Below are 18,720 nucleotides of genomic sequence, written 5' to 3' on the forward strand. Positions count from 1 at the left end.
ACTTTTTAAACCTGAGAGATAGGAGGAAAGCTAAATAAAACCGATGCATTCCTTTGAGTTGCGATTGCGTTTACTTTGTGCATATAGCACGTAGGAGAGGGGGTCGTGCAAATTTGCCTTTCGTCTGTTTGTGTGGTCTCGTAGCGGCTGCTTAAATTCACTCCGGCTGCCCTGGAAGCCGTTTCCTTCCTAGTGGTGGTCGCAGAGACTCGGTTCCCGCCGGTGTTAGGCAGCCAACCTACCTTCCCAGCTCCACAGCCGCACTCAACGGGGATTTGCAGCCCAGAAACCAGGTGGTGCGGCATTCGGAGGCCGTGCTCTGCCCGGAACATCCCCAGTGCCCATGGCGCCCGCTCCCTCGGTGCTTCCAGAAGTTCGGGTAGGAGGCAAAGGCGAGGTGTGAGCCAGCTGCTGTGGTCTCTTAGCCAGAATTTCCAGCTTGGGCGATTGAACTGAACTTGCCTAAACTCTGCTTTAAAGTTTGTTTTTGTTCTTAAACACTTCTTTTCTTTATAGGGTTTCTGTGCCCTCCTAAGGCTGCTGTAATCCATTTCAGGCTTGGATCTGTGGCTTGAGATGATTAATGGATCTGTTTTCACATTGCTGGAACAAAAGGCATTAAAATACAATTTATCTTGAGTAAGATTATTTAAGATACAAATCACAAAAACTGTTAATTTGATTTCTGCTATTCAAAATATAAAAATATTAGTGAGTTACAGAAATGAGAAATTGCATATGGATGTCCTCTTAGAAAAGTTCTTTTCCTCAGAAACCCAAATTTGTATCTGAAAATGGTTGAAGTGGAGGAAAAGAACTATTTGAAGATGTACGTTTGGAGACAGATCACTTTATTCCAGACTGCATTTGAATGACTTAATTGCTTGTAGCTACAGAAACTTGGCATATATGAGGAATTACTCTACTCTTGTATGTTTTTGCGCATACTGCATGAAGTCTAGTTGTTCCAAGCTCACTTTTTAGTTCTAGTTGCATAATTTATATATTTGTGAATATTAACAGAAGATTGTAACAAAGACTAGCCTGCTCATTTAGAGAATTGCTTCACATTCCCTGCCTCCTCTCCAAGATTTTACATGCTCTCTTTTTAGTGACTAGCTTTTCTCCTCCTGTGGCATTCCCAAAAATTTGCTGGATAAATGAGTATGACTGAATTGATGGACTGACAGATGGTGTATATGAAAAGAAAGTCCCCGTCCGTCCCCACCCCCCCGGCCCCCAGCTCTGATACGTTCTGGCAGTGTTGAACTTCTGCCATCTTTGTATTTGAGAAGATAATTTTGAGAAAATAATTTCTGTTGATTAAAGCATGGGTTCTGCAGGCAGGTTTGCCACTGTGACCGCTATGAGAGCAATGCTATCCACTGACAGGGGTTTTCCTGTTGCGAATATGCCTTGGGATAAATGCAGTTCAACGCCCATAGTCATCCTCTTCCTACAGAAGGAGATCTTATTTGAAGCTGTTTGTACGTCCTCTGACGTTTTCAATACAGAGGAACCATGTGGTGTCTTGGTGGTGGATTTCAGAAAGTGAATAAACTTTCCTGTTTTCAGCTGACTGTGAACAGCTATAAATACCAGTCATAGTTAAATTAGCTGGGTTCCAAGTCCCCCAGGCAATAATAACTATCCAGGAAAATTTGTGGCTTGAAGTCTTGCAGGAGATAATGCCTGCCTTAGATGATCTCACTGATAGGAGTGGGATCATTTGAAAATGAAGACTCTTTCTCTTCAGTACAGTCAGCCTGAGGGATCAGTGGTTTCTGCTGTGTGTGGAAGAAAGCGCATCACATGGTATTCGTTAATGGCAGGCTTACCTTTTGAGGGCTTTATATGCAGTCGAGCGTCTTCTATCTGACGGGGATCAAGTGCGGTGTGTAACAAAAGGTATTCATAGTAATTCCCTGTATTGGTCTCCCAGCCTCCACCCAAACTCAGCTTTGGGGCCTTTTCAGCCAAGAATTTTTTTTATCTCTTTAGTAAATTTCTTTTCCATCAACTTGCCCGAAAGTGACCTGAATCCGTGTAAGCTGGGGGAAGCTGTAACTTCCTACAGTAAGGAACTCCACAGCTCAACTTTTACCCGTTGTGTGAAGAACCACCTTCTTTTTTATTTGTAGGTGTGAAGGCATGTTAATTCCATGTAGGTGGAATTGTTTTTGAAGACTTGCTTCCAGAAGCAGAACAATTCCATAGATGCGCTTCTAAACACTAGTAGAGTATGCTTGGTTTCTATGTGGAATAGAACTCTTTGCCAGGTCTGGTCTTTTCTTGAAAGTATTTTAAAAGTTTTGAATTTTAAAAAATCTTGAACAGATGCAGGCTTGGCACTGTTTCACAGTGCTATAAATACAGACTTGAATTAACTTTGGGAAAGTTAAACCCCCAAATTAAAAAAGAATAGGCAAAGGCTGAAAGTCTATGCCATGCTATTTATTTAATTGATAAAAAGGTTGGTTTGAGGAAGGCAAGGGAAATGCTGCCTTTTCTCTTACCTCCTGCTTTTCTTTTTGGTTAAATTATAACATAGGATGAGACAGCAGAACTGCTGAGCTTGGAAGCCAGTAAGTGCCAAGGGACAGAATTCTTAATGTAATTGTCTGAATTGCAGGTCAGAACATTATATGGTGAAAACAAGCTAGAATCTGCTTGGTCTGTGCTAAAGACAATAAATGAACCGTAGTTAAAAACTCATCTTCTTGTAGGTGTTTTAACAATATTTTCATAATAACTGTATCTTTCTTCAAACATGAACTGCTTCATGTGAATTTCTTAAAACCAAACCTACTGCTAACTTATGTTTTTGATAAGCTAGTCCCATGGATCTGAAGAATTGATTTGTGATGGAGTATCAATAATCCTTTTCTTTTTCCCTTTCAGAAATGTGCAACAGAAGAATGTTTCTTTTTTGAGCGTTTGGAATCTAATAACTATAACACTTACCGATCACGGAAATACTCCGATTGGTATGTGGCACTGAAAAGAACTGGACAGTACAAACCTGGACCAAAAACTGGACCTGGACAGAAAGCTATCCTTTTTCTTCCCATGTCCGCTAAAAGCTGATTTCCATGGCGGATTCCGAGCACATATGCCACACTACACTAAAGACGTCGAGTTTCCTACTCCTCTCCAAAGCAGCAGAAATACAAGCAATTCTTTGCTGATACCAGATTAAAAGATGAATGTTTCATACTGTCTTTATATTGCTCTTTAAACCTATTGTGCCAGTGTGTGTGGAGGTAAAATTACTTGGAAAACCTATTTTCAGGATGAGTAACACTTCTGTTTTCTGCTAGATCTCTATGTAGAGCTATTTTATTTACTTTATGTTTGCTTTACAGAGTAAAGGAAGACAAATCTGATGCACACTTATAGCAATATTTACCTTTAGAAATAATTTATATCTTTATAGCTTATTAAAGAATAGAGTAAATAATTACTTTCTAATAATTATCTAAAAAGTCCATGGATAATTTTAATATGGTCTAAATAACAATACAATAATAATTCTAAATTATTAACATAATGAAATGTGAAATGTACTGCTATCATCTAATATTTCTGTAGGACTCGGGCAGCTCCCTGTGGTACAGTTTGTAGAACAGGCCTGTGTAGACTGCCGGAAACTCTCTCATGGTTATATCAATCTTCTCAAACCCTTCCCGGTATCCGTAAAGTAAGAGTTTAGCTACGTTGCTGGTGATGGGAGTAGCGTGTTTTGTCCTAGCAAGCTCATCGAGGTCCATCCATTCACACCTCAGGCACTCCTGCTGGCAGAAGCTGATGGTGAAGGAGGAGGGCTCCAGGCGACAGATGATGTACATATCCGACTTCCCAAAGGCTCCGGGGTGTTCGTGTTGCTGTCTTATGCTTAGGATGGACTTGAACTCTGACTTGATGCCAGTCTCTTCAAAAACCTCTCGAACTGCTGTGTCTCCTAGGTGAAAGAGCAATCCTTATAACACACTTTAAACCTCTTGATCATGGAAAATCTCTTAACTCAAAGCATTCTCTGTTGTGCTTTGTAAGCTTTTCAAAATGTAAGCCTGTTTGTTTCAACAGAAGGATAAGCTAATTTATTGCTCACATGCTGCATGCCTTTCTTGCATATATCCTACAAAATGATGAAAGCAAGAAGCTTTTGATAATACTGTACAGGGTGTGGTTTTGAAACAGACTTTCTGATGGTTGCTGGCTCCACTGATGCCTTAGTCCAAGAGAGTATTGCACCCTCTTTTCAGGCCTTTGAATCTTAGCCCCTGTCTCTTTCCTTGCCTCTGTCCAGTTTCACATTCAGACCCTGTGCAGCTGAACATCTGGACTTACGTCAGATCACTTGATCAAATCAGTTTCATTGCACTTTGCCACAAGGTGGAACAAAATGGGTAAAACTAGTGTTTGAAGAAAGTTGGCACGAAGTCCTTTTCAAGATATATCTTAACTATCTAGCAACATTTCAAATATGCCGTAATACCTGTATAGCACGTAGCCTGTTCTTGCAGAATACTTCTGTGCTGCAGGTGTACATTTTGTGTACATCAACCAAAGTTATGTAAGTCTTAACATTCCTCATGACAAAAGTAGCTGTAACTTCAAGGGTCTTGAGTGTCTGTGTACTGCAATTGCAGTCAGAGAATTACCCATCTATCCAGTACTCTTCAAAAGAGGAGATTTTTCTCTTGAATAATAACTTAAATTGAAGAGCCCAAATGAGATTTTTGATATTCCACTTATTTCCCCGAAGTCTGCAGTTTCATTGTAGTCAGGTCAAATCCTACTTGCCTGGGGTAACTACTGGTAGGTAAAACACTAGCTTTTTCCAAATCTGTGTGTCTTGTTTGAGTGGTAAATGCATATAGCTGTTTTGCAACATTATCTGCTTCCGTTTGTTCATTTTCAGTAAGAAATGAGTGTATTGGCTTACTTCCAAAAGCAAAATACTGTAAAAGACCTTGCAGAGATTCGCCTCCCTAAGGAAGCTTGCATCTCAACATGTCGGAGGTGAAAGATACTCAATTACCCTGGGAGAGATTGCATTTTATGTTGCCCAGAGAGGCCTCTGCGGTCCTCTGGTTTAAAACAGTGGTTGCGAAGCAAACTCCCCGTGGCAAGTGTTTCTGTTATTTGGCCAGGGGCAGTATTACACAGAAGTGGTCAAAGAATGTAAACAACTGAGATCACAAGGAATGCTGAGGCAGGTTATGGTTAAGAAAAACTGAAATAATTAGGAGTTTCATTTAAGCTTTGAGCTTTGCTTTTAGATAAAGTGCCTTTTTCTGTTTCCCTTTTATTTAAATGTGTATATAAATAAAAAAATACATAATGACAGTTAAACTAGAAGAAACACTAGGACTTGAGTTTCAGAAATACTCAAATACAAAAACGTGTGCACTTTGCTTAATCTGCATTATGAAACTATTCAGATTACTCGTGCAAGTCAGTTTGTACTCATTAAAGTAGGCAGCCATATATTTTGTCACTTCATATAATCACAGGATTTTCAAGCATTGTAATTGCAATTTGTAACTGTAATTTAAAATTTAGTCCCTTGAATGACTGTGAGTTTATAAGGTTTGATGTAAGGATAGAAAAAGGGAAGTTAAGCTCTTATATTTTACGCTTCACTAATTTATATCTTCTTGTAATATTAAGATGTGATGCAGAGAATCATATGTTTCATTATTATATAGTTTAGTAGTGGCAGGAGGGGAGCTGTAAGAGACTTGTTTCCTCCCAGTCGTTTCTCAATACCTACATCCAGGCTGCAGCCATGTTCTCACCTGATACGTGGTTATTTGAGGGATGGCCACTGGCTTACTTGGTAACAGTATTCCTCTGCAGAAGCTGTTGCCAGCAGTGGTTGTTCTTTTCCCTCAGTACAAAAATTCCTCCAGTATCTCCTGGCCTACAGCCGCCCTCTGTTACTAGAAGTGAAAAGGAGCCTGGCTAGACAACAAACACAGCATTTGGGATTCTTTTGAAAACGTGACTCCATTTCACTATGTTACATGTATTTGCATTGTCAAGCAAAGAATTTTGATTTCTATCACGTTTGACAAAAAGACTTAAAACGTGACTCGTGAGTTATGAAAACTACAACTCAGCCATATCCCACTAACTAGAAACTTTCCCCATGTACTGAAATAGCGAACTGGAATACAAGCCCTCCACGTGTTGTTGCAGGAAGACTGCTAAAAGAGTAGATATTTCTAAGATATGGAACAGTCAGGAAACCCGGGCTCAATACCCAGTTGGCCAGAGCTGCTGCATTGCTCTGGGCAACATTTCTGAGTTCTGCATTTGTGACTTATTGGAAGGATATATTCGTATCTGAATACTGATGTGGGGCTAAATTAATGTGAGCAAATGTAACTTTGGAAAATGAGACCTACCTTACCACTGCAGTATAACTTAAGAATTAACTGGTCTGTGGGTCATAATTTTCAGGGGTGAGAGAAAAGGAAAAAAAGCACAATTTTCTATCTCTTCATAAACACCCTTATTCATTCACCTCTGAACATAACTGCAGCAGTGTTCATCATCACCTGTGCTACGCTGGGTAGAAATGATAGGTTTCCTCACATCTGCGTTGTTTTTTAATACAGAAGTGCCGTAGGTCTCTGGTTGAAAGTAGGTGCCCGCAAGACTGAGGCACTGCACTGAACGCTGGTCCTGTGCCAAGGAGCTCTTAGTCTAAACAAATCAAGTGAACGGGCATGGAAGGAAGCAAGTGTATTTATTTCTGTTTTGCACATAAAAAAGGAGAGTTGGAAATTTCTGCTCAGTACATCATTGAGCTCACTGCCCTGGACTCCAGTGTGAGCTGAGAGCTCACTGTTTCAGTTTTATTTGGGTTATATACCGATTACCTTAATCCTCTGCACTTTTGGCTCCTATTACGGCATATCCAAGAAGCCTACAAAAAATAAGCTGGCTTCAAGCACTCACTTGAGAGAAATTGTGGAAAAGGGTAAATGTTATAAACGCAAAACTTCTCTGCCCTGAACATAATGTTACCCCATTACCATTAAGGTTGTAGGATCACGTCACTTCATCTATTCACCAAAGCAGCAATTAGTCATGGGAGTGATGCGGGTCATGGTGTATTTCAGTACTGTTAATGTCTTTGTAATTCTGTTGACATCTAACCTGTTATCCTAGGACTTACCAATGTCTTCGCCTGGATTAGACAGACCTCCTGGAAATTTCCACGCATTTATAGTCTGTATTGGAGGAAAAAAATATTAATATAGAATGCAGCCTGTGTTGTACTCTCTAACATGAAGGAGACAATTAACGTGCCTTTCTTTGGTTGAAGTTGCAGTATTGCAATTACTTTTACAAACATCAGTATGGCTTTAAGTAGGAACTTCTCTGTTCTTGCTAATGTGATGATCAGAGGTATCTATAGTCTGTATGAGATATTGGAACAAAACATCTACTGATTGAAAATACAAACTGTCTAACAGTCATTAGACAACGTTGCTGCTAGATAACTAGATAGAGTAGTTGAATATTAAAAAAAGCTGCTATAGACTATATAATCTTATATTTAATCACTAATGTATTCCATTTCCATGGTTTTGGCTTATAAAAAATGTATATATTTTTAATCTTACGAACAGGTATTATGATTGTAGTACTGTTCTATTACTGCACTGGCTTTAAGATGACTTCGTGTGTCTGTAATAACCATTTAGCGTAACTTGTCGTTTGTTTTCACAGAATACAAAAACTGAGGCCTTGTGTGTGATTTATATATAGAAGCATTTATTGAATTGCAATAAAGTTCAGTACTTCAAACAGAATGTGACATGCGGACTTGGTGCTGTTATTGATACTGATAAAGGAGTCCCAGTTCCTACACCTCTTGCAAATGCACGAAGATTTACAGGCCTTACCTTTACATCTATGCACTACTATTTTTATTTCTTTCCTTATTAAAAGTTTATATAGGAAGAAGTTAACCTTCAACTAGAAATTAATGCAGTAAAAAGGTACACTGGCAAAAAAAAGGTAGCTTTTCTTGTACATGCAGCAGAGAGAGGGAAGTCCCATGCTTTCCAGTGATTTGAAATCCTACTGACTACATTGGAAAATGTTGTTGGGTTTTTTTCTTTTTTTTTCTTTTTTTCTGAGCAGTCTTAAAGAGCTTGGATAGGAATTTAAAGTAATAGATGAAAAATAGTGCAGATGGAAAATACATGTATTTGCCTACTGGCTTTCAGATTTGCTTTCAGTTCCTGGAAATCTTTTTTTGTGTGCTGTGGAATTGTCCTTTCATGATTAAACCCAAACTGCTCTTAAAATTCCACTAGCAGTTTATTTTTTTTTTTTAAGCTTTCAGAACATCATTTGTATTAAAAGTCACCATTTGGGGGAAATTGTTCATTTCATGGGGAAGGAGAAGGGAGAGGAGTGGTGGAACTGACGGTGGGAAACAACCATCTGAGCCAATTTGCTTGTACCGAGATATTTTATTTGCTCACTGCACAATAAATGTGTGGGTATTGATACACTTCAGTTTCTATACTTGATTTTATCCAGTCAATAGAAGACAGCTGTAAAGAGGGGAGTCAGAAACAATCACTTTTTTCCTTTCACCTTCCTCGCTCGCTGCGCTGTCAGCTTTGTTCTGGAAAGGTACCCTGAAATAGTTGACCCGACCCATCCCACTTTTCAGAATGCACTGGAGGGAAGAGCAGTGCCAGACTGGTCCTCTTGTGTTTTGGGGCCAGAGGCTACAGAGGTAATGCCTGGTGAGTATGGAATTGGACCTAGAACCTGAACAGAGCATCGGATGTCTCACTGTAACACTGCATAGAGATGTCTGCACTTAAAATGGCTGTGGGTGAGCTTTAACAAAACCACAGCATGAAGAAGTTAAACCTTAAACCTCCTGGGCTTAGGAAACTACTGTTTCCTTCTGAATATGCAGAATGTGCAATTTCCATTTTTGAGACCTGCTTAACATACTTACTAAAAGGTAACCATGCAGTTTTGTAATTTCTGTGTGCATAAAAAGAAAAATAAAGGTAGCATTTCTGAAGTTTACAATGTGCTGTTCTGTTCCTGGAGACTCTCTAGAACTGGAACCACTGCCAGAGCCTATAGCTTGCATACTGGATTTATGCTTTAAATGGTAATTACTGGATGTAGGCCTGAAGGTCCTGCTATAGAGGAGTCCTCAAATTTTTACTTTATGGCAAGTAAAAATATAAAATTAATAGTTTAGGGGAAAGAAGAAAAGGGTGTTTCTCTTCCTCTGAACTCTTGCCTTAGAAATTCAACATGCTGTATGACTGAATCTGCCTAGGAAAGCACCCTTTCATTGAAGTTCATTAGCTGTGTTGTTACCAATGAACTGAAGTGATGTTTTGGGTCCTGAGAAGAAATCTCTTAGTAGCTGGTTCAGGAAAGACAGAAAAATGTAGCCAGTGAGATTCTGGCATAGTTGTAACCATATAAAATGAAAATGATGCATCCAAGTATACTTCATTCTACGTATGTAAATTTTGATTGTTACCATGTTAAAATTGCAGTTAATCTCACTGTACTAGAGACACTTTAATTTGCAAATGAAAGCTAAGTATATTTTACATGGAAGAGCGAGCTAGTGGGCTTTCTGCACTTGCTGTATGACAACCTAGGTTAGCGTGATGGAGGCTGGAAGACATTACCAGTGATGGATGCTTGGTTACCTCAAGCCACATCACACGACCCACCATCACCACACTCATGCTCTCTGGTTTGGCATTCTCGGTAGCGAGGTCAAGCACTTCACTTGTGAGAAATTAATGATCACACGACCCACCATCACCACACTCATGCTCTCTGGTTTGGCATTCTCGGTAGCGAGGTCAAGCACTTCACTTTGTGAGAAATTAATGATCTTTACACCTGCTATACTAAGCGGTCACCAGGTCATGGCCAACCATGTTACTGCTTATTTAAAGCCACAGATATGCCTGGAATTTTTGAAAACAAACAAAAATCATAAGTCTTCTCCCAAAATCTGCTCTGAGCCATGGGGGTTTTCCAGAGGATCCAAACACAAGATCAGGGACTCTTGGGTCAGTTACAGGAGAAAGCGGAAAACTCAAAACAGAGGGGGTACTTAGTTCTGCTGATTCAATTGCCTATTATAATTAACAATAAAGCCGTTGATTTTCAAGGTCTATTTTTCTTTTTCCTTCAAATGCAATACAGCAATCTGCTGACAGATGTGTTCCAAGACACTCGTAAAAGGAAGTAATTTTTAACGATCACAATTTTGGACTGGAATAAAAATGTCTTTGTTTTAGACTACAGAGTAGGCATATGTAGATGAACTTCTCTATTTTATAATCCTATAACAAACTTACCCTATTTCTGTCTTGTACGACCAACACCTTTCCAGTGCTTTCATCTAGAACAGCACCTAGTAGAGAGATAATATTGAAAAAGATTAAGTTGTTATAAACAACTACATTCCGTTTTAACAACCATAATTTAACGTTTTGATAAAGCATGGCAAACCCCTAATGATACTTGGTTTACAGTTAGCAAGATTTGTATGGATGAGTTGCAGAAAGTGGTTTGTTGGTGGAAGGCTGATATTCAATAAAATATTAAAAAAGGTTAAGTATTCTGTACAAAAATTTGAAGGTAGCAGTACCAAGATAAATACGTCCTACATATCAGTCCCAGATTAGACAAGAAATGAAAGGAATAATTTGCTTGTGTTACGTTAGGAGAACTAAAGAATGCAAGATCAAGATGTCATCCAAATAATCGAGCAAAGCTGCTTGCTTCAGCAGAGATGTGCCTGTAGTCTTGCTCAAATAACAGAAATTTTTCCAGTGACTCTGGCTGAGTAGCCACAATGGGTAAGAACTTTTCTCTAGCGAAATTCATGACAAAAGTCCCTTCTGCTGTAGTGAAGATTTGAGTGTTTTCTGGTTAATGCATGCAAGGTTTAGTACTTGGTAGGCTGACTGTACTGATAATGTTCAACTGGTTGACCATCTATGAACTCTTACTGTACTATCCAGCTAACAACTCGTGATAGGAACTGCGCAGTAATCTGAGTCAACTCGTTAATCAAAATGCACTGCTTCCAAGTGGGAAAGTGACGTTTTCACTTGGCTAAAAAAAATAGATCAGGATGTATGACTGAAAAGTTCAGCTTTTCCTTGTGTCCTCATGCTCAGCCCATGACTTTCTCCCACAGATTACAAGTTTTCCTACTTTTTAAACCCCAAGTGCTTTCATGTTTAATCATCATGTCATACTCATTGGTCATACTTTAAAAACGTCTTCCCTTTAAAACAGGTCTTTTTCTCAGATTTTCAAGTGCGCTGCGGTGAGCAGAATGAGTACTGTGGTGCCGCTTACCAGGCTCTTTTCCACATCAGTCATGCATGGGTTTCAAATTAGCAGTTCACGATAAATGTCATTTTACAGCAAGAGGAAGAGTATATGGCCAGATCTGTGATGATATATGCATTTAAAATGCTATGGGGAAGTATTTCCACAGAAGGGATGAGTGTCCAGCTCAAAACATCCTCTGTTTTTTTAGTAATACATGGCAGACTTCCGTGTAGGAGGAATATTTAAAAGATGAAATACCAATCTTCCTTCAAGATATGTCAAAGGACGTGCTTTAGGAGGGTAGTCACATATCTGCCTCCCCATGGCTTGTGACTTTATGCATTCCTCCTGTAAATATTTAGCAGTGTCCAGGTTCAAGTACTGTACTGATTAAAAAAGGGAACAAAAGGAAAGCAAGAGCAACTTTGATGCAGACTGTGATTACAGGGATTATTTTCTAGAAAAGCCATTCTTCAGCCAAATGATTTGCTGAGACCAAGGAGGACTGCCGAAGAGAGGAAAACTGCAGTTTGAATCAAACATAAAGAACATTTTCTGTCCTCTGTTCCCCAGAAATCGATGCCTGTGAATGTAATTTTTGGCAGTGAAATTCTGTGAGATGTCCAGAATCTCTGCTAGGTGATACCTAAATCCAAAGCAAGAAGAAAGGAAAAACACTAACGGGATTTGCTGTCTGGTCTCATTTTCCCATGTGTAACTCAGGAGTCCCTTTGCTGAAGCTCGCCGGGCCGCACCTGGTTAGCATCAGTGAGATCAGAGCTTGGCTGCAGGCTCTGAACGCTGGTTTTAAAAACTCTCCCTCTTGCTACAAATGTGGTACCTGGAGCTTTAAATCAGCCAACGCCAGGATGACTTTCTGGAAAGGTTTACACTTGTAACCTAACCAACTAATCGCTATTGCAACACTGCTGTGTTTTGAATGTTCTCTTTTCAGAAACAGGTAAGGGAATTATTTAAAAAAAAACACCCCAAACCCCATAGCCCTTAGACAATTCCAGACAATGAGTAATGGAGGGGAAAAATATCTTCAGTCTACCTGTTTTATTTATGACTGATGTAAAAGTGTATGAAAAGATGTTCAGTGTTGAAAAGCACTTCTCATTCGTGTAATGAGCGCACATGTGACTGCTTGCATTGTAAACATCAGCAGACAGGAATAGATATTACTTTGTAAAACAAGTTGGGAGCTGCCTTTAAATCACTTTTGATTCCTTGGACCACCATTACCTATCGAACTCCATCTTCCTGTGCAGTTGGACATTTATGCAGCCGCTCATTTTACACATTTCCTTAAGTGACAGGACTGGCCAAGGCTGGTGATCGTGCGTGTGTACGCGTGTGTGGAGACCCTTCTCACTCTTCAACTTCAATGACTTGTTTAAACAACTAGACTAAGGTAGGTAACAATGAAAATAACAGCCATGTTGTAAGGCTTATACTACATGGGAGGGAGAAGAGAATGACTTTTACTTTTCTTCCTCAACTTGTCTTCCTATGCCATTGTTATGTGGCATATTTACAAACACGTCACTTTCTGGATGGCAGACCACTTCCTCCTAGGAGGCTGAGAATTTTGGAAATGCTTTTCAAAAACATCTTAATAATTTCATACGCCAAAAGCTTTCCTGTACCTTTACATATTTGGAAAATCCTGCCGCCTACAAACGGATGCAGTTAAGTTAGTTGGAAGACACACCACATATTCCACTATTTCTAAACAATAATGGCCAAGCCCAATGAGTAACGTTTGCTACTCTCTGCTTGGCGACTCTGATCTAGTCTGGCAAAATATGACCTGACCTTGCTTATTCACACCTTTGTCATCACTTGGCTGGATGATGCTGAGGCACTAGCCCTGGCTGCGCAGCATTCGCTGTGTGGGAAACTCCAGACAGGATCAAAAGCAGCTGCTGGTCTACTTGGCAATGCAGGCTCGCTACCTGTTGTCTGCTCCCTGTGCTGGCTTCCCGCAGGCTAGCAAACCACTCCCAACGTCTCCGCTTTTTAGGATGCACAAGGAACTAAGTTCTGTATTTAAGTGATTGGCCACAGCTTTGAGATGAAGACTCTCATAAGCAAATTTGCTTTTCTTTACCACAGAAACTTTCTAAAATACAGTTTTTTGTTCAGGAAATAAAAATGCCTAGGGTTTGGCACACACATTATAAATGCACATATTTAAGTAATTTAATATTTCAATAAAATTAATTAAAAATAGAATGAAGCCCTACCACTACCCAGGCTCTTCCTCCTGAAGTAGAAAGATAATGGAATAAACATATGCCAGGTGGTAGCCACACTGCTTAGTGTATTCTTGGGATGTGTTCCAAATCCACCAAGAGCGAGTGGAACCGAGGAAAAAAAAAATTGCATTCATTATGTCACACACAGAAATCTGTTTGTTTACCCGCCCAAATGCCTTCTTTAGGTCTTTGCCTCTTTTAAAGAAACTCCCAATAATGAATAAAAATGTACAGGTTTGAAAAGCGGTAGCAAAGAATACATACATTATTTGTTGTGCAATTTTTAAATCTGTGCGATAAACTGTGAAATCCATATACCTGCATTTATGAAACTTTTTTTCCCTCAAAGTTTTTTCCTACTTGCAGAGTGCAAAGTGTTCCTCTCAAAGTACAACAGCAAATTATGCTCTGAAAGTGCATTTTTTGTATTTTCAAATGTTTAAGAGTTTTTCAGAGTTACGGTTTTTCTTATATTAAGTCCCTCCTGATAACCATCAGGGTCACAACACATCTATTACATTATTTTCTTTTAAATAGCACTTTCAGCTACGCAAAACCTACTTCAGAAAAATCCCCTTTCAGTTAGTCATGTTTCCTTAAACATGCAAGTTTTAACCGTAAGGAGTAACACGGTGCTTTTGCTAGGAGAATGCATTATCTTACTCGGGTTTAATGCCACATATTTTAATGGTGAGGTTTTCATACCTCAGGAAAACATGCTCTAACATGTCCATTGAAAAAAACCCAAGACTGTCTTCAGCTTCTACCCTGCCCTCTGCTGGCTTTGTAAATGAAAACGCCAACTGCCGATAGCAGCAGCACTGTTTTGCAATTGAGGGCTTTGTTTTTCCAAACCTTACTTTCACCTGACCTACTGCTACATAGAATAATCTTTTATGAATCCTTCCTAACTAGATTTTTCAAATTGCTGTTTACGGGTCTTAACACCACTTGGTGAAGAATTAGGGTCCCACACAGTCCCTGCAAGCCAAGGACAAACAAGTCAAGCTTGTAACGGGAGAGATTTACTGTCCTTCTGCCATAACTGCCAACCGTTATATAGTCTTTACCAGTACATGAGGGGTCCAAACCAACCTCCAGATTACAGGAGATTACTGAGCGATGGGACACATAATTGCAGATCTGTGGAAGGCTGCTGAGAGAGAGGGCAAAAACATTCAAATTTGGTGAAGCTGAGTTCAAGGTGACTGTATTTTTGGCTCACCATCAGTTCCTTGTACTGTGCTGTATAAAAAAATAAATAAATCAGAAAACTATCTTATCTAGTTCCTTAGGAATTTCCTCAGTTTTTAGAGCAACTTCTTTCCAACTGTGGTTGTGGGAGGTCTAGATGGGTAAGAGTATGGTGTTCAGATGTTTGTTTATAACATACACTTGTCTGGGTTATGGACTTCTAGGCACAGCTTAGAGCAGGTTTTAGACTGTTGTAATTGAGGCTAACAGTTGTGCTAGCTCCTGAGCAATCCCTGTTGGGTCAAGTCTGCCCCATCTACAGACCTTAACTTGAGCGTAGTTTAGGTAGGTGCATACATCAAGCATCTACAGCAAGGACAGGGACAGAGAAGGGATTTTTTCTACAAAATTTGTAGTTACTTTTTCACTTTAAAAAACCTGCTTACACCTTGAAATCCTACCTCTCTCACCTGCAAGGCTTTCACAGGTGAAAGCCAAGATGCGTTTTTCAAAATGGCATTTGATAAAAACAATATTCGTGAGTTAAATTTTAAAGCTCCAGGACCACATTTTCTTCTCCCCGAGCTGTTTACAATTTTCTCAAACTGGAATTCTTTTGAACACCCCCCTCTCTTCACTGGCCTGCTCTTAGCAACACGCACCGCTGCACAGGCGCATTCATGAATGACACGTTTCACTCCGTAAAGTTACCCCAACAGTAAGCCGCTGGTTTCCACGTGGCGGTTGTGGAGAGAACCAGTCGATTTCCTCCTGAACCTGGTCCTAAGGGCTCCTTCGAAAGGCCCTTTTGTGGGCGCAACCACTTTTGTAACTAACCTGCAACTCCCAGCTGGTGGCTGGCGTACCCCGGCAGCCTGCTGGGCCCTTCTCCCAGCCACAACGTCAAGGTGGACGCACCCTGCTCGGCGTGGTGGAAGGCGAAGCCTTGCGAGGCGGCCGCCGCCGCAAACCCGCTCTGGAGAATGGGGACACGCAGCCAGACGGCGACGCGGCCTTCCTCCCGCCACCGGGCCACCGCGTCTGCCAGAGAGAGACCAAGGGAAGCAGGGTAAGGGCCGCCGCCGCCGGGATTAAGGCGTGAAACTCCATATTTTTACCTCGTTTACCTCAGGGTCAAACTACCGTCGGTGTGAGGAACGCGTCAGCAGCGACCGGAGAGGGGGCACTGCCACCTCGCCGTTTTACGCGCTACGGTTTGGCGTTTACACAGAAAAATGACGGCCTTCACCTTCGCCTCTGCCCGGAGGCGCGGGGAAACGGGTCTTTGCTCGCTTCTGCCGACACCCTCCACCACAGGGCCGCGGATGGCATCCGTGTGTGTGTCTGTGTGTGTGTGTGTCTGTGGGGAGGCCGGCGACCGCCGCCCGCCCCGCGCAGCGACAGGCGGCTGAGGGGAGCCCACTCACGGGACCAGGCGCCAAGAGGGGGACCCACTGCCCCCCACCCGCCCGCCCCGGGCCCCCACCCCGGGCCCCCACCCCGGCACTTGCCCCTCAGCCACCGCCCGAAGGCGGCCCGCTCCAGGCGGCGGGGGGGACCCAGCTGAGCCAGGTCCACGCTCACCCCCCCGAACTTGTCCGGCCGCTCCCGCAGCCCCGCCAGGGCCCGCCAGCCCCGCGCCCGCTGCAGCGCCCGCCACGGCCTCACCATGGCGCTGCGCAGGGCAGAAGCGGCGGGAAGCGGCCGCCCCCTCCGCTCCCCGGGGCGGTGCCGGCCTCTGCTCCCGGAACCGCTCGGCGGCAGCCGGCGGGGAAAGCATGGCCGCCTCCTCCAGAAGGAAGAGTAAGGGACGGTCGGCCCCGGGAGGAGGAGGAGGCGGAGGCGGCGGCAGCTCGCCGCTGGCCGCCCCGCTCCGCGGCCCCGCGGAGGGCGGGCTGCTGGCGCTGGGTGTCGCCGAGGCGGTGGAAGCAGGTACGGGGGTGCGGGCGGCGGGGCCAGGCTCACGCCTGTCGCGGCTCGGCGGGCTGAGGGCGGCCCCTTTTAAATACGAGTTGCTGTAAGAACAGCGCTCCCCGCTCTCCCTCAGCCGGCCCGGGCCCGAGGGGCTGCCCCGTCCCCTCACGGCGGAGGGGTGGGTGGGGGTGTGGTGTGTGTGGATTTCTCAGGTAAAGTCGGCAGAGACCCCGTGAAATTTGCCTTTTCTTGCAGTGTCGAAGAGCGGTGACCACCGCAGAAGGGTCCCGCTGGTAGCTAAAACGGGGTGGAAAAGTCAGCAAGCAGCAGCAGCACGTAACCGTGGGTGTTTTCAGGCCTGTCAGAAACAGTGCCCCGTTTTAGCACAGTTTCCCCCCAAAAGGGTCCCCGCGCTTCCCTCACGGCTGGGCACTGCGCTTCACGAGGGATCAGAAGGGTTTTATTAGTTGTACTGACTGGGGAGGGCCAGAAATACCGATTTCGTCCGAGCGGTAGGGAAAAAATGACGTGTTTCTTTTCTCCTGAAAACGTTAGGAGACGACAAAGTTCCAAAAACGTTGCACAGAGCCCTGGCCCAGCTGTCGCTGAGCAGCATGAAGTCCGCAAACATATGCATAGGTCGCCCAGTCTTGCTTACCTCTGCTGATGGGCGGCAGGAGGTGAGACTCTTTCCTATTCCTACAAGCGCTTTTCTTGTGCTTTCCGTGTGTTTCTGTTGTATTCAGTAGGGACCAAAATGGGTCATGCGTTGAGAAAGATAGCGAATGTGCTTTTCCATGTTTTCTACATTATAGTTACGTCTTTATTCTCAGTACTGGGAAAAAATCCACGCAGCTGATTTTCTCAAGAAATCTGTAAGTCGTGTGTGAATATATGTATTATATGTGCACACACATGTGTCTTTGTAGCAAAGGAAGAGCATAGCCCTTTTCTTTCTTTCTTTGACGTGTAGCATTTCCTAGTCAGCACAGTGTATGCTTTTGTGTCATCTGCAGAACGTGTAGAGACCCGGTGGAATTTTTTTATCTCCTTTGTAGGCAAAATGTAACCCCTTCTTTCTTGAAAAGCATCTGAGATCCTATCGTAAGAACTCAGTGCTACTTGTATCTTACTCTGTGGCACCAGGTTTTAATCTAATCCTTCTTCCTCCTCAGCCCATTTTTTTCACAACAAAATATGGCTTGCGTTAACTGAAGGACTGGAAAATAGAGGGGGGGAAATCTCAACTGACAGTTGTTTGCTTTGAAACTTTTCCTAGGTCTGTACTGCTTGGCCTACCACAGGCTTTCCAGGTGGGAAGGTTGGGCTGAGTGAAACCACACAGAAGAACCTGGAAGTAAATCCAGGCGATGCTCTCACTGTGCAGCCTGTGACTGGTGCAGTTATCCAGGCAGAGGAAGTCGATGTGAAGTTGAGGTACGGAGCTTGTTATAACCTAGTGACATACCATGAGGTGTCTGCTTTGCACTGCAGATTCTCTTACCTCCTAGAAGATGCTATTTTTCCTCTCTTGCTTTGATGGAATTAGTACTCACACAAAGTCAAACATGTGCAGATATTTGTAGGATTAAGACTAAAGTTTAGTAACTGGTGGCTAACTGCTGCTGCCTCCTCTGTGGGCAGTGGAGCAGCTCAGCTGTTGTACAAAATCTCAACTGAGGAGTGGTGCTGTTGTGGAGAATATAATGACACTAAGCTTGTTAGTCTTAATTAAAGATTCTTTGTTTTATGTTAAGTTAATGAGTAGTAATGATAGTCCAGCACCTGAAGCAGAGGTCAAGCTGCCTGTGTTGTATTTGCATTAGGCAAAAGTGTGTAACTGCACGATCAAGGCAGATTCTTTAAACTTGTAAGTTGCTTGTAAAGGATGAGGATGATCTCTGTGTGTAGAGTTGATGTCAGGTTAGAAGGAGCCCGTGTTGCTGCTGTTGTCATTAGGAAGTATACTGTA

At 42.5% G+C, this 18,720-nt stretch overlaps 3 protein-coding genes across 3 annotated transcripts in view; 2 read left to right on the top strand and 1 right to left on the bottom strand.

The window, feature by feature from the left end:
• Positions 1–3,310, top strand: part of FGF2 (fibroblast growth factor 2) — a 29,353-nt gene extending 26,043 nt beyond the window's left edge. The window contains exon 3 of the mRNA XM_049814804.1: positions 2,902–3,310. Coding sequence (XP_049670761.1) covers positions 2,902–3,087 — 186 coding nt within the window. The 3' untranslated portion in view covers positions 3,088–3,310. The remainder of the gene's footprint in view (positions 1–2,901) is intronic.
• Positions 3,311–3,565: 255 nt separating this feature from the next.
• Positions 3,566–16,505, bottom strand: NUDT6 (nudix hydrolase 6). The gene is made up of 5 exons (XM_049814802.1): positions 16,346–16,505; positions 15,672–15,875; positions 10,389–10,444; positions 7,193–7,247; positions 3,566–3,961 (listed from the first exon to the last, which is right to left on the bottom strand). The coding sequence occupies exons 1-5, from the start codon at positions 16,503–16,505 to the stop codon at positions 3,573–3,575; spliced, it is 864 nt and encodes a 287-aa protein (XP_049670759.1). The 3' UTR covers positions 3,566–3,572.
• The window catches only part of SPATA5 (spermatogenesis associated 5), a 203,769-nt gene continuing 201,537 nt past the window's right edge, over positions 16,489–18,720 (top strand). Inside the window, 5 exon segments of the mRNA XM_049814797.1 lie at positions 16,489–16,533; positions 16,536–16,604; positions 16,607–16,766; positions 17,304–17,428; positions 18,028–18,185. Of these exon segments, the coding sequence (XP_049670754.1) occupies positions 16,504–16,533; positions 16,536–16,604; positions 16,607–16,766; positions 17,304–17,428; positions 18,028–18,185 (542 nt within the window). The 5' untranslated portion in view covers positions 16,489–16,503.

The sequence above is a fragment of the Accipiter gentilis genome, chromosome 12 (assembly GCF_929443795.1).
Source record: "Accipiter gentilis chromosome 12, bAccGen1.1, whole genome shotgun sequence".
NCBI classification, from domain to species: Eukaryota; Metazoa; Chordata; class Aves; order Accipitriformes; family Accipitridae; genus Astur; species Astur gentilis.

Bases quoted from the DNA above. Each gene is read 5' to 3' on its own strand.
- NUDT6 (XM_049814802.1), bottom strand. From the start codon at position 16,505: ATGGTGAGGCCGTGGCGGGCGCTGCAGCGGGCGCGGGGCTGGCGGGCC. The intron at 10,445-15,671 runs GTTAGTTACAAA...TCTCTCTACTAG, and splicing joins CCACCAGCTGGGAGTTGCAG to GTGCTGTTCTAGATGAAAGC. The intron at 7,248-10,388 runs GTAAGTTTGTTA...CCTCCAATACAG, and splicing joins TCGTACAAGACAGAAATAGG to ACTATAAATGCGTGGAAATT.